Here is a 15,520-nt window from a genome sequence, read left to right on the forward strand (position 1 = left end):
GCCTCTGTCCTTTCTCAAATGCATGTACAGGAATTCCCACTCTGTTTCAGAGATGTTTCCTGCTGAATCCACAGTCTCTTCACAGCACTAATTAACCACAGTGGTCTTGTATTGCTCCATCTCATGTCACAGCTGTAGGAGCACAGAAAAACTCCCTCTGTGAGTGAGAGCCAGCTCTTAACTAATCAAGAGCCACATGGTATTGCCTTTAGGCACCACTTCCATAAAACTGAGCTGTTCAGAGTATCTTACCTTCAGCAGCTTTGTGGACAGTTTCAGAACATTGTTTACCAGAGACAGCTGCTCCTTCTTGTTTGGCTTCTTCTCCATCTTCAGGTACAAGTTTATCTGTGACAGACACCACAGACCAGGTGTTGATATCCCAGCACCAGCCCCCCAGTGATTCATTACTAAGGGAAACCAGAGCCATTTTTGCAGTCTGCTGTCACTCCTGAAGAAGTGAATTTAGCCCTGATAACATCATTCTTTTTCCAGTTGTTTTGGCTAACCCAGAGACAAAGACCATCCAGAACTTTAGAATCTGAGTCTGTCCCAACATCACCAGCTCACCCCTGCCCTGCTGTACAGTGCTTTGTTGCCTTCTGGCCAACACAAGGGTGGATTCCTAAATTTTGAAAGTTTGATTCTAGTGTTTAAGCTGGTTTCAAATACAGTAATTATATCCAAACAAAGGCAGAGGGAGAACAAGCTAAATGGAGTCACCTGCTCAGTGAGCAAGATGGAAATGTTACTGTATTTCTTGTTGGTTTCAGAGCCCAGAGATGCCAGACGTAGTAAAAAGAGAAGCAGTGCTGCCTCCCACATCAGGAACTCCCAGTTGTAAGCTGCATTTAGGAAGGTTTTGTGGCCCTTAAGAACCTGTATTGGGGGGGAAAAAAAAGCACCAATGTCAATAGCAAGTTGCCTGTTCTTGGGAGAAGTGCACAAGCACTGCCCTTGCTCCTCCTCTGCCCAGCCCTCTGTGCTCTCCAGCACTGGCAGTTCCTCCACAAAGTGTAAATCATTCCAGTAATGAGGTCACAGTAAAAGGTTTTGTTTCTAACCTGGCTTTAGCTTGGAATTGATTTTTTCTGTCTGCTCAGAAAAGGAAAATTGTTCTTTCTCTTCCCTCCCTCTGACCAAATAACAGGGAATAAAGTGCCTTTCCTTGTCCCACTGGCAGCCTCAGACCCCCCCCCTCCAGCCAGAGAGAGCTGCTCCTGCCTTTCCCAGTATGGACTCACTGGGATTAACACAGCAGGACTGGGATTGTCATTCCTTCCTCTGGAAACCTGTGGCTTACAAAAACAGTCACAGCAGTGAGAGTATCTACGAACCATCAACCTCACTGCTACCAGAGCTGCATCCTCACATCAGGAACCTGCCTGAACACTGACCAAGAAATGCCTCCAGCATTAGCACTGCTGCCTGCAACAGCTTTAGGGAAGGTTAGAAGGTGTAACTAATAGTTCTTGAGCTGCTTTTCCACACAGTGGTTACAGAGGATGTTGCAATCAGCCCTCTGGAATAAAATGTCCTATGAACACTTGAGGTCCTTGGGCAGAGTCTCCTCTCCTTTGTGCCCAAATGCCCATGTCCTGAAGTTTTCCTGATGATTATAAACCCCAAGATTTTCCCATGCAAGCAGAGAATGAATCTCTACTTCCAACTAAAGATTACAAAGCTTTTAAAAAATGCAACATTCTCTACAATACTTTGGGGTCAAACAGCTCCAGGTCAAAAGCTCTTTGTATTCTGGTGAAAGAAAAGCCTCCAGCACTTGGAGAGATCTTCCCCTATTTTAAAAACCAGAAAGGTTAAAATCTCACCTGGGCACAGCATATAAAAGCAATTGAAAGAGCCAGCAAAAAGACTGAGGACACAACAACATCCACAGACCTCTGGGGGCCTCGTCTCTGTGGAAACAAGAACACGGGGTCAGGGCTGAGGTTGGGATGTGGAGCTGTGAAGCCAAAACTCACCACAAAGAGCTGTAACTGTTACACCCTCTGTAATCACCAAACCCTGGATCAGAACTCACCTTCAGATAGGAGCGAAGGGACAACCAGATCTTGATGTTCTCCACCTTCTTGAGCCTGAAGTGAGGAATTTCGTACTTCCTGGCTTTCCGAGCAGATGTGATGTGACTGAAAAGCTTGGCAAACAAAAACCTCTGCAGTTTAAAACAAAACACACACACACAACATAAATCAGTCTAAAACAAATCAGATTGCTTGGGATTGTTAGGGGTACCTGGCAGAAAGGGTGACTGGGGAAGCCCCACATGAGACCTGGGTGCTCGACCTCTCTGGGAAATGGCAGCAGAATTCCAGAATGGTTTGGGTTGGAAGGGACCTTAAAGCTCATCCACAACCCCCTGCCATGGGCAAGGACACCTTCTACTAGACCAGGTTGCTCCAAGCCCTGTCCAACCTGGCCTTGGAGACTTGCAGGGATGGGGCAGCCACAGCTTCTCTGGGCACAGAGAGGGGACAGGGTGAGACCTTGGGGACAGGTGAGAGGGGGGTACAGGGGTCAGATTACACACTGACAGGTGTAATCTGTGACTGATCAATAGGAGCCTTCCCAGACTCCCCTCCCTGACCTTGGTTCCCTCACCAGCTCTGCCCCCTCAGCTGGCTGAGACCTGCTTGTCTTTGCAGGAGCAGGGGGGGTTTGATCCCTGCCCCAGGCTCAGGGGAGGCACCAGGACCTTCAAACCCACCTGTTTGTAGGTTCTCTCAGCAACACACATCATGAAGAAAAACATCCAGGTTAAGCACAGCCTTTCCAGGAAGTTGATGGCAGACAGGACAATGACAGGGGCGCTGGCAGGGGCCCCACAGAAGATGTACAAGAGCTCCTTGAGAGAAATGGAGCAGAGCTGCTCCAGGTTATCCAAGCGGAAGAGCCTGTAGAGGAACGGCAGGAACGCCAATCCGATGGTGATGATGTTTCCCAGCATTTGATACCCCACTCCTTGCTGGTAGGCATTCACCTGGCAAGCAGGAACAAAAATGGGATGATTACCTGGGTTTTGCCTCAAGGAAAAGGCCTGTTGTTGTGGCAGCAGCCACTCAAGCCAAGCAGTCAGTTCCCCTTCCCTTCCCAGGACAGAGCCTAAAACAGTCCCACCCATTTCAGTCCAAAGCCAACAGCAACCAGCCAATAAATAATCAAACCCCCACCCTCAGCACACTGCAGAGAAAACCAGCAATCATCAGCTGATTAGTCTTCAACAGACCTCAAAAACTGGGGTTTAGGGAAATTTTAGGAACAACTGTCTTTGCAGCTGGGGAGGGCCCAGTTTCGTACTGCACCTGATACTTGCACGTGTAACCACTTCCAGGGGCTTTGGTGGCTGATTTCTGAAGTGTGAGGGAGAGGCTGCAGTGCCACCCCCCCCTTACCCTGCTCATGATAATCCCACTGATCTCCAGCACGGACATGTCCACCTTCTTGCAGTCGTTCCCTTCCCAGATCAGAGCACTCACTTTGGCAGATGCTGGGCTGGTGTTCTGCAGCCAGAACAAATGGTTCTATAAAAGAGAGAGAAATGCAAAATGTGGGTCTTCTCCTTCTGTCCTGCTAGTAAATAATGCTTTTTCCTGAATTAGATTGAGGGAGGATTCCAAATTTGGGGGATACCTGAGGGATAAATCATTGTCTTTGGCTGACAGGCTTTGTGTGTTGAGTCTGTTAAAGATATTTATACCTGCTTCACCCTCACTCTAATAGTATCTTAAAACTTCTAAACCAAGGGGAAATTTTTCGTTATTTATATTTTGAAAACAATAAATAAGAGCAATTCAGAAGACAAAAAGTCCTCATGAAAAGAAAGGACCTGTCAGCTGAAAACTCACCAAGAAACTCACCTAGGAATAAAGAAGGAAACAATGAAATACTTTGCTTGGGATGAGATAATACCAGCGGGGAGGAGGGAGTTAATCATGATACTGTTTAGATCATTCCAGACTTCCATGTGATTCTGGTTGACAGAATGGTCTCACCCAGCTTTTGGGCTGCTCAGGGAGGGAAAGTATTCTCAGCTCCTGGATGCACGTGACCCAACCTGCTGGAAAACATCCTCCTTGGGGTCCCTGCGGGGGTCCCTGGCGGCGTCCTCGCTGTCGCTGGTGCAGGAGGAGCGGCACTCGGGGCCGTGCAGGAGATCATCCCACAGCATGTCCTCGGTCTCCGAGTCCTGCCGGGTGCTCTCCGAGTCCCGCCGGCTCACGCTGCAGCTCCGGGAGCCCACGCCAAGGCAGGGCCTCGAGTCCTTCAGAGAGCAGCAAAATCTCCACGGCACAGCCCCACACTCGCTCTGTAAAACCTCCTCCTCCTCCTCCCCCACCCCCAGGAATTAGCTCCCCGAGGGAATTAGAATTCCCGGGTTCACCCACCCGATGGAAGTGGTTTAAGACACTGTTATTCAGGGATAGTTTTGGGAAGAAGCATTTCTACATCAGAGCTCACACAGATCCCATTAGTTCCTCACCTTTCTTCTTTACAACTTTACAAAATAAAAGCTGACTTATTCCTTCAAATGTAAAACTTTTCTGCCTGTTCCATAATCTAAGATTTAATTTCTATTTTATATTAATTTATAGATTTTCATATTTATAATCTGATATTCACATATTTTATTTCTGTTTTATTTCCAGGTGGGGGAAGTGGCAGAGGCGAAAACAAAGTAATGAAGTGACTGGGTATATATCACAGAATAGATTTATTCCTTCATTATAGGAAATGGACTCGATGATCCTTGTGGGTCTCTTTCAATTCAGAACATCTTATGATTTTAAAATCAAAATTTATTAGCTTAAAAGCTACAGCACAGCACTGCCTCCCAACCACAAGAGCAATTGCAGCAATTCCAACAGGAGCAAATAGAGGCAGCTCAGAGCTGCCAACAGAGTTATTTGTTTGATTGTGTTTGTTTAACAAAGCAGCACAGTTCTGAACAACGTTTACAAAGCTGCCAATGAACAGGGAGGGAGGGAAGTCACACCTTGTACCTGAAAATTCAGAAGCACAAACATTTAATAACTGTCTGTTCAGATGGAGGGGGGTTGGGAGGAGATGAGCTCTAAGGTCCCTTCCAACCCAACCCTTTCCATGATTCTGTGACAGGAAGGATGTCCCTGCACTGGCCAGCCCAGGAAAGCTCCCTCTCTTGACTTTATGACCATACCTGAACATACAACGTAGATTCCAGTTCTGATTCCACGACACTGTCAGAGTCTCTGGCACCTTTCAGGGCTTGCTTGACCTGCCAAAACCAAAGGAAAACCAGCTCATTGTCCATAGCAAAATAAAGTGTGAGAAATGGCACAAATTCCAGGTGGGTACCTGCGAGACAGCCTGGTTCAGAGAAGGCAGAGGCCTCTTCTTCTTCTCCTCGTAGCTGTTGTCACTGGAGGCCCCCTCCATGCTCCGGCGTAACAGGACCCTTCGTGCCACGGCCTCGGTGTCCTCCTCGCTCGACAGCTCGTCCGAAATGCCATCCCTGTTGGTGCCTTCATCCTGGAAAGGCACAGCCATAGCCAGGCTGAGGCACCACAGAGGGCCAGCCTGAGTCAGGCTCAAAGCCACAGCTTTGCTCCCCTGGCACACACAGCCAGCCCTCACTCCTGCAAAGGCAGGGGATCCCCACAGAGCACACTCGGCATCACAGAGACTTCAGAGATTTTAACTTGTCCCCCCTATCCCTGTCTTGCCCCAGATATACTGAGAGGGAATTTTGGGTGGATGGAGGTGGATTTGGGGCAAGGGCAGGAAGAGGAGGAGGCAGCAGCAGCTCTTGGCTGTGTCTTACATCTGTTCTCCTGTGCTTAAGGCTGCTGGTGGCTCAGAGACCTGGAATTCTGGGCTGTGTCCCTACACAGAGCTCTGCCCCTCTCCAAATGCCTTCACAGAGAGGAGCTGGTATGGCACAGTATGACAGAATTCTGCACAGATTCTATTCCAAGTTCCTTATGTGGGAGTTAACACACCACCAACCCAGAAGAGCCTCAAAAGTGACTCCCCAAATCTCTGTGTTTCAGAGATTTCAACAGAGGTCACAATCCTTTAACTCTTTCTCTCTCCCCAAGGGCTGTTTCAGTTTTTCCTGCCTCCCCTCTGCAAGGATATTGTGGGGAACTGTTTGCAAGGCCAATTATTTCACAGAACTGCCTTTGAAAATTCCCAATTTGTTTATTTTTAATCGTTATCAGCACTCTCCCTTAACTGAACATCTTGGGATCAGAAGTCTCAACAATTAAATGAACACAGGCATTTCCAGGACTGTCTGTGTGTGATGTACTTGGCCAAGCAACCTGGTCTAGTGGAAGGGGTCCCTGCCCAGGGCAGGGGGTGGAACCAGTCTGGGATTCTATCCTATGATTCTATGAAAAGATGCTGACAGCAAAGCACCAGCACCATGTCAGCTGGTGAATGAGAGGCAGAAAGGGGGTTTAGGTCCCCTAAAGATTAGCAGAAGGAGGGAGAATCTTATGTTAGTTCAAACCATACAGTGAAGTACCAACACACTTGTGGGCACACAGAGAATACACTGAGACTGTGACTCCAGAGGGGTTTCCTCTGGCAGTACCTGCTGGCTCTTCTCCCCGTCAGAAAGTTTACTTTTCTCTTTGGAGTGCAGCAGCCTGTGCTCAGATCTGGCCTGCCTGGGTTTAATGCCATCACCCACAACACTCACACCACTCTCTGTCTCGGTCCCTTTCTCAGCTACCAACTTCACTCTTCTGTTCCTATGAGAGAAAACACAATAAAACACTTTTATGTCAGAGAAAAACTCTTTGGAGTAAAACATCTTTCACTTGCCATACAGGTGCAGCATCAAACAAGATACCTGAGGGATAAATCATTGTCTTGGCTGACAGGCTTTGTGTGCTGAGTCTGTTAAAGATATTTATACCTGTTTCACCCTCACTCTAATAGTATCTCAAAATTTCTAAAGCAAGGGGAAACTTTTCATTATTTGTATTTTGAAAATAAATAAACAAATAAATAAATTCAGAAGACAAAAAGTCCTCATGAAGAGAAAGGACCTGTCAGCTGAAAACTCACCTAGGAAAAAAAGAAGGAAACAATGAAATATTATCCCATACAATCTCTCCTCCTTTTCCTTGAGTTATTTTTAGAAAAGGAAGGTGGCAAAGTGAGACAACTGTTCAAGCAAGTTAAACCAGAAGATACAATTGCTTCTGGAAATGAGGTAAAACAGCAATATCATTTCAGCACAAAATCGAATAAGGTCACTTATCTGATAAATAAAAATAAGCTCCACCACGGTCTGCATCTCATCTAATGCTTGGTTTCACATGATCTCATTTTACATGATCTAATAAGAACATTCTAAATATTCCTGAGGAGCCAGCCTCCTACAGGACGAGGAATGCTCTAATTCAGGATAAGCCAGCTGGCAGGCTGGGGGGCTGGCAGTGACAGCACACTCTGTGTGCTCATCTTCCAGGTGTCAAATTGTCCCCACAAACCCAGCAGGGACCACGTACCTCCTCTGGAAAAGCAGGCTGGATAAATTGGTAAGGACTGATGCAGAGCCAGACTGCTCTTCCTTGCTGCTTTTGTCAGAAGACCAACTGTTCCCATCCACGCCCACAGATTTGCGTAATTTCCTGATTTTTAAGAAAAGGACAATTAAATTTGTACAACACACATGACTTTCTGGTGTTTCTTAAAATATCTGAATGAGATTTGAACAGCTTTTTAGATGCTATTTTTCTTAAGTCGTGCAGACTAAAGAAACAAACAAGTTTTATTTGGATTAAGCAAATTTTATAATTTAATTTAATTATTAATTTATCTAATTTTGCTTTAATTCTATAATAATTTCTAGATAATAATTTATAATATAATAATTTGTGCTTGCTAATTTATAGTAATAATTTACAAATTTATAAATATAATATTTACACTTTATTATCATATTCTAATAATAATGATTATTAATATTATAATATAAATAATGTAATACATTGCTTTGTTTATTAATATATTAATACTATATTAATTTGGTAATATATTATAGTAATATATCTTATATAGTTATATATAGTATATAGTATTATAGTATTATATCTTATATAGTTATAATTGATATAATTAATATAATTATAATATTTCTAATTTATACTTAATATTGATATATTTGTAATTTATACATTATTTGTAATTTATAATAATTTATAGTTAATTTTATAATAATTTTCTAATAAATTTGTAATTCTAATTTATAATAATTTATTATTAATTTTATAATAATTTATTATTAATTTTACAATAATTTTCTAATGTTTTTATAACTTTAATTTAACTTAAATTTAATTCTATACTAATTTTATTAATACTTCCATAACCACTTTATCATTCATTTATTTAATTAAATTTTATTACTTAATATAAGTTTTATTTGGATTAACAGAATATCCCCCCAGGACATCACCAGGAAAGGTTCAGCAGGCAAAACGTGAGGAAAACCTTTGCTGCAGCAATCCAGAGGAGCCAAAACTCAACCCACCTGCCCCCCCTGCTGTCCCCTGGCTGCGGTGCCACCCCTGGTCCCTCACCTGCGGCGCCGGCTCAGCCCGTTGCTCCCGGCAGGTCTGTTCACCTGCGTGGACACGATCTGGCAGTGAACCGTCCCCAGCAGCAGCATCAGGCACAGGGGGCCCATCACCTCGCTGGCACTGCCCGCGGGCACCAGGAGGTAGAGCAGCACCGCCACCACTGGGGAGGAGCAAACGGCCCCGGTCAGAGGAGCTTCAAGGTCCCCTCCAACCCAAAGCAGCCTCGGATTCTACTCCAGGAAAAGCTGCTGACAGCAAAGCACCAGCACCGTGAGGCAGAAAGGGTTTTTAGGTTCCCCTAATGCAGGTAAAGATGAGCACCTTGCATTAGATCAAACCATACAGTTGTGACCCAGCACGACCCAGTTCTTCTGTCTTAACTATTTACTTTTACCCTGCTTTATTTTGTAATTATTATTTAATTTCTGCAAATGCTGGTGCCACATGTCTTGAAATGTACACTAAGTAGGTTCCAGATATGATCCTTATGTTTTAACCTATTGACTACAAAATCCCTAAGGTTGGAAAAGCCCTTGGAGACCAGAGTCCAACCGTTCCCACAGCACTGCCAGGTCCACCCCTACCCCATGTCCCCAGTCCACACATTTTTTGGCATCACATTCCTTGCAGAACAAGGATTATGGCATGGCTTGCTCCCACCCTCACCTTGCATAACATAGAGCACCAGGAGCCACGTAAAAATCCTCTGGGAAGTGACCTGTATCCACCACTGACTGAACAAGGGGAAAAACACAACTCTCACAATCCCCTTCCGCGTTAGCGACGTCCAGGGAATTTCAGGCTTGGCTTTGGCAAAGGTAGAGCCTGGAATTAAAGGGAAAACAATCCATCATTAATTGTGAATCACAAAAGTCCCCTCACTGATGAGTTCCACTTTGAGCAGCCCAGTTTCAGGCACCTGCCTGAGCTCCAGAGCCCCAACAGGCACAGCTAAAGCAGCCTCTTGTCTGATCTCAGGGCACTGGCTCTGCCCCTTCCCTGCCCACCCAAACCTGCTCCCACCACCACCCACTTCTGCTGAACGCCCCCTGAACTCCTCCTGTCTCTGCTCTCAGGATTTCAACCCCTTTTGCCCCAGGGCTCACAGGCAGGGGCACCCCTGGAAGCACAGGCAGGTTCTGCTTCCCCCACCCTGCCCCAAGCCCCAGGATCATGGAATATCCTGAGCTGGGAGGGACGCACAGGGATCACCCAGTCCAGCTCCTGGCCCTGCACAGGACACCCCAAAATCCCACCCTGTCCCTGAGAGCGTTGTCCAAACACTCCTTGAGCTCTGGCAGCCTTGGGGCTGTGCCCACTGCCCTGGGGAGCCTGTTCAGCGCCCAACCACCCTCTGGGGGAAGAACCTTTTCCTGATCCCCAACCTAACCCTGCCCTGGCACAGCTCCAGCCGTCCCCTCGGTGCCCCAGAGCCGCGTCTCCACACCGGGCCCCGCTCACCGCTGATCAGATCCACGTCGATGAGGTCGGGCTGGATGTGCCCCTTCTTCTTCGGCTTGTTCTTGAAGCCCTGCGGGGCGGGACACACGGCCGGCTCAGCGGCGAGGGGCCCGGCCCTTACCCACCCCCCGCCCCCGCCGCCGGTACCTTCATCTGTGTCTGCTCCACGGCCTTCTCCCATATCTGCTGGTCGTAGGCCCCGATCTGCGGGGAGAGGAGGCTGAGAGCACGGCCGGGCCCGCGCCCTCCCGCGCCGCGCCGCACTCACCTTCTTCTGGTACCATGCAATGGCATCGCGACAGGCCATGGGGGGCGGCGGGACCGGCCCTGGCCCGGGACCGACCCCCGGGACCGACCCCGGCCCCGTTACCCTGGAAACCACCCGGCGCTCGACTCGCTCCGCCTGCTGCCCCCCCTCCCGCCCGAGCCCGCCCAGGCAGCGCCAGCCGAGCGCCGAGCGCCACCCCCACCAGCCCCCCCCATCCCTTTCCAAGCCCGCGGAGGAAAGAAGCGCCCAGGCGGGTTTTTAAAGGACAAAATCAGACTTTTTGTTTATTAAAAAAATACTTTACAGGAAAAAAATTTCTATGCATTCCGCCGGACTATTTTACAAAGAAATAGCTTAACAGTTTGACACTGGTGTATACAGTCAGCTACCGACGGCGCGGGGGGGCCGCGGGGCCGCCCCCGCACACGCGCCAAGGGCAATAAATACAACTAAGGCCGCACAAAGCAAACAGTCGTCCAGGCAATTGTACACGTCCTCTGCAGGCAGAGACCTCGGATAAATTAAAACCACAGAAAAAAAAAATAATCATCGTAGCTGCCAATCAAATCAAATGAAATCACCAAACAGCAATACAGGAGTCGGTATCTTTACATGTTGTACAGAGAAATCGGGAGGAGCTGGGGGTGTTTGTGTGAATGCTCGCAGCGCCCTGGACGCTGCTCAGAGCACGGGTCACATCCCTGGGCAGCACAAGAAGGTCCAGAACAGGCTCTGGGGGAGAACAAACAATCCTTCTCCTCCTCTCCCGCCCCCGCAGCCAGCGCAGAGCTGCCAAGGCTCAGCACCCCTCGGGAACTGCAGCTCCAGAGTTTATCTGGATTCAGACCGATGAAGGGCTTGGGGAAAGCTCTGACACTTTGCCTCGTCCGGGGGAACTGAAGTGTAACCTGGCAGAGCACAGCCCAGCCCTTTTTCTGGATCTACACCTGTGAGAAGTGTTCCTTATAAATCCCCTGCGAACACCTCGTGTGTGTCCCCTCCTTCCTGCAAGGGAACACGTCAGGTGTCTGCACAAAATGACTTGGAGCTTGTCTAAGGAGAGAGGAAACCGAAGCCAGCCGGCATTTCAGCTTTAAATTGCACTTGCAATCCCTTTCTAGCACTGCCTTTAACCCTATAATGTTTTAATCCCCAGAACTTTTAAATAAAGTAGGGCCCAAGCTCAGTTGTATGTCTCAAAGCTGAGCCCTCTATGGACAGAGCACTTGGGCAGTGACAGTTGTCTCCAGCATAAAGCAGGAGCATTTTCTACCCATCACCTGACACATATCACAGAGCAGATCCTCATAAATGGAAAACTGAGGATTTACAGTAACAGACCAGCACATTCATATTTGGGAACTGTATCTATGTGGGTTCCACTGAGAACCAGAGAATCTAAATGGGTTGGAAGGGACTTTAAACTCATCTTGTTCTACCCCCTGCCATGGGCAGGGACACCTCCCACTAGACCAGGTTGCTCCAACCTGGCCTTGGACACTTCCAGGGTTGTGGCATCCACAACCTCCCTGGGCAACCCATGCCAGTGTCTCACCACCCTCACAGTGAAGTTTTTTTTCCTAATAACTAATCTAAACTTCCCCTTTCAGTCTGTCCCCATTCCCCCTCATCCTGTCACTCCAGTTCCTGATGAAAAGTCTCTCTTTGTCTTCCCTGTAGGTCCCTTCAGATCCTGGAAGGAGCTGTGAGGTCTCCATGCTCCTTCTCTTCTGCAGGCTGAGCAGCCCCAACTTTCTCAGCCTATCTTAGAACAACCCTTAATTATCTCATTAAGGAGGCTGCTCCAAGAAATCTTAGAGGAATTCAAATAGCAGCTATTTAACATGAGATATTCAGAAATATTTACTTCGCCCTACCCAGAGATTTGTTCTGCTCAAACAGTAAAGTGGCTTGAACTCGTTTCTTCATCTCTAAACAGCTGCAGCTCACTAAAATCAGTGTCCCACAGGTCTTGTTCTGGAAAACATTTGCACCTGTGCCATCAGGGCCTTGTTCTGACTCTGCTCTGCTGTTTTCAGTGCAACTGAAGCAATGGCTGGACAGTGACCAGCTTCCCAAGCAATCCCTGTTGTACTTTACATCCAGAGGTGAGGTGGAGTTTGAAAGTCTGTCAGTCTGGTTAAAGCACAACAGAGGTGAGCATGGATTTAGTAAGAGGTTCTCAAACAGCCCCTCTCTCCCTGAATCTTCCAAACATGCATCAGCAACATTCAGGTCGTCCAAAGATACCTTTCTTAATGTGCATTTTAATCTGACATTAGGCTTTAGGTTAGTAATTGAGCAGAGCACAGAGAGCAGGATGCTATTGGTCATGTCCCTCCACCCAAGAGGCAGTCAGAGCATTTTCCAGGTATTTCAGGCTGTTGTCACAGATTTCACTAAAGCTACAGTTTGGAAAGTAACATTAACCACTCTGTTCTTAACTCATTCCTTTGAAAACATGCTACTAGAATTTACAGTGGATTTCCAAATGGATTCCCTCTTCACTCTGTTTCAATTTCCCCAATAAAAGAGACAAGTGGGTCAACGGGGGCTCAATCTGTTTATTCTGCCTTTGAAGTTAAGCCTGTGGTCTCTGCAGGTTTGTCAGTTCCTGAGTGATCAGTGCTGGCTGCCAGGGAAGGGCCACCTCAGGATGTGCCTGCACTGCCAGGGCCGAGGAGCAGCACGGGAAGGGTGGAACGGGCACTTGGAAGACTCGCAGACTTGGTCAAAAGGAAAGAACAACCCTTGGGAAATACAACCTCTGAATGTGAAGGATGAACTGAAAGCGCTATTGCCTGTGAGGAATTTTACTTTGCACAACCCTTAAAGCTATGAAATTCCTCTCAACATAAAAAGTGGAAAAAAACCCACCAGAGAAGTGACGGCTCGTTTCGGAACCGCGCTGAGTCATCTAGAATTTCTGCTAAGATTAAATTACACCCCTGCATGAATCACATTACTTCTCATCATAAAAGCTTTCCATTCTAACACCTTATTTACACAGATTACTAAACGAGTCACTACCACTTCAATCTGTAAATTAGTTTTAAAATTGAAATATTTCCTAGTCCTCATTTTTGTACCGAAGACAATACATACATACACATAAGGAGTAATACAGGTTCTAACTAATCACTGCAGTATCTTCTGAGGATTATTTCTCTATCAGTTTAAAATAGTGACCTCTACACTGAGGTGCTAATATGTATATAAAAGCCTACACAAACAATATTGCACAAAGTAAGATTTATAATAGAGTAACATATTTTAGAGACCCTTATAAAGAGAAGAGTAATAATTGATATTAAAAAGATGCATCCAGAACTAACACAGCATCTTTGCTTTTGTCTAGTCTAACATAGTGTTTCAAATCTTTCCTACCCCAGTGAGGATTAGAACAAATAAAGTTATCTGGAGACAGCTTAAGTTGCACCAAAACCCAACTTGTACTCTAGATGTGGGGGAAGGGGGAGGGAGAGGGAAAAGGGACAGGACTTTTCCTTTTGATGACTGGAAAGGGCAGTAATAAATGGGGTGAGTGAAAGTCAAATACAGATTACACGTCAACATCCAGAAATATTGAAAGATTGTTTAAAAACTGTTGATAGCTGACACTCTACACATTGAGCACGTGCCACTGATTTTTCCACAGTAACTGGGTGCCCAGGAGCTACACATGGAAAAAGCAGTCCAATGCCATAATACTTTTTATTTGTGAAATACTAATACAGAACTTACACAGTAAGGCTGTCCTTATTCTAGGAAGTCAGGTATCAACTCAATGCTTATTATATTAAGTGCATCAGTACAAGGGAAAGTGTGGATCCATTGGACACGTTACGACCCGATCAAAACAAGCTGCCAAGTTGGTTAAGTATTTTAAAGCCTTAAAGTGCTCAAAGATAGCAGTTTCCTCCACAAGACTACCAATAGGTTCTCTAATTTTGACACTAGTATTTACCACGTTCAGGGAAGATGTGTTTTGGAAGCAAAAACCCTCACACCAAACAACATAAGCAGTGCTATGAGAAGTGTTAGGTCAGTAAGTCATTGCATTTCAACAGGATCAGACACTTTGCTTCAGTTCACTTTACAGGTCACCCTTGTAGGAACTGTGAGAAACATCAATTTCAAGAGCTTGTATATAAACCAACATGTCAAGAACAGACATACCAAAAATTCCACAAATCATCAAAAGTGCTGTGCTTTCTCTATTTTTTCTTTTTCTTTTTTTTTTTTTTTTTTTTTTTTTTACTTTTTTTTTAAGCAATTAAAATGGAGATGGAGAAGTCACTTTGCAACTCTTCTACAAAAGCATCACTTTCTGGTGAAGATTAGAGATAAAGTAAAAGTAGGGAAATAACACTGACCAATGGAGTTCAACCATTTCATGTTCCTGGAGGAATTTCAATCTGACTTTGAGAAGATATTCAACATCTCTTTACTTAAACAGAAAGAAGTGGTAGACCACTGTTACAGGTTGTACTAAGGGGTTAAAATACAACTTGAATTTTGCATAATCTGTGTAAAAAAGATATGCTTGACATTTTGGAATGTCACCTTTCTTTATAGAATTATAGGCAAGATTTCTCCAATAAAACATAAGCCAGTTATAAAACTATAACTTCACATCAAAATTTTAAAAAGTTGTTAAAAAAACATTTGATTATATACATATCACACAGAAGAGCCTGCATGATCCTGTGGATTGTGTTGCTGATCAGACTCTATTTTAAAACCTGGAAGGGGCTGGGCCACCTGATCTGGTTGCACAAGTCCTGATATTGAAGAAACAGAGGAGGAGAGCACCCCTGGGGTAAGCTGAACTTCTATACCTGGGTCTTCAGACTCTATTTTTACACTCACACCTTGGGGTTCACCTTCTGCCTCTGTCTTTCCAGGAATATTACTGTTGAGGCTTGAATTGCTGTCTGCATTTGGAGAATTCTCCCCCACCACGGGGTGATACTGTTTAAGTCTGATGTGCCAGGCTAAGCTGCAGACTGCTGACACTGTTTTGAACTGATGAATGACATTTCTAGGGATGAAGTAGATGTCATTGTCACACAACTGAATTCTAGCATAGCGAATGCCTTCCCGTCTCATTTGGTTTAGTTTGGCTTCGTCCACCCATTGAACACACTGGGAGAAGGAGAGATGGGAAAGTTAGTGGTAGACTCTTCAAACAGTT

At 45.8% G+C, this 15,520-nt stretch overlaps 1 protein-coding gene across 4 annotated transcripts in view; it reads right to left on the reverse strand.

The window, feature by feature from the left end:
- The window catches only part of LOC135402473 (protein PHTF1-like), a 30,630-nt gene that overhangs the window by 1,817 nt on the left and 13,293 nt on the right, over nt 1–15,520 (reverse strand). The window contains exons 1-16 of one of the 4 annotated variants that reach the window (XM_064635681.1): nt 10,324–10,492; nt 10,203–10,259; nt 10,056–10,125; nt 9,261–9,419; nt 8,595–8,754; nt 7,521–7,643; nt 6,596–6,755; nt 5,353–5,526; nt 5,195–5,272; nt 4,073–4,279; nt 3,411–3,539; nt 2,726–2,998; nt 2,042–2,173; nt 1,830–1,916; nt 724–879; nt 253–348 (exon numbers count right to left, since the gene is read on the reverse strand). In XM_064635681.1, the coding sequence (XP_064491751.1) occupies nt 253–348; nt 724–879; nt 1,830–1,916; nt 2,042–2,173; nt 2,726–2,998; nt 3,411–3,539; nt 4,073–4,279; nt 5,195–5,272; nt 5,353–5,526; nt 6,596–6,755; nt 7,521–7,643; nt 8,595–8,754; nt 9,261–9,419; nt 10,056–10,125; nt 10,203–10,259; nt 10,324–10,362 (2,100 nt within the window). In that variant the 5' untranslated portion in view covers nt 10,363–10,492. Of the gene's footprint in view, nt 1–252; nt 349–723; nt 880–1,829; nt 1,917–2,041; nt 2,174–2,725; nt 2,999–3,410; nt 3,540–4,072; nt 4,280–5,194; nt 5,273–5,352; nt 5,527–6,595; nt 6,756–7,520; nt 7,644–8,594; nt 8,755–9,260; nt 9,420–10,055; nt 10,126–10,202; nt 10,260–10,323; nt 10,493–12,867; nt 15,472–15,520 lie in introns of those variants that run through there. The other 3 variants (XM_064635682.1, XM_064635685.1, XM_064635684.1) reach the window with 3 other exon arrangements.

The sequence above is a fragment of the Pseudopipra pipra genome, chromosome 25 (assembly GCF_036250125.1).
Source record: "Pseudopipra pipra isolate bDixPip1 chromosome 25, bDixPip1.hap1, whole genome shotgun sequence".
NCBI lineage: Eukaryota > Metazoa > Chordata > Aves > Passeriformes > Pipridae > Pseudopipra > Pseudopipra pipra.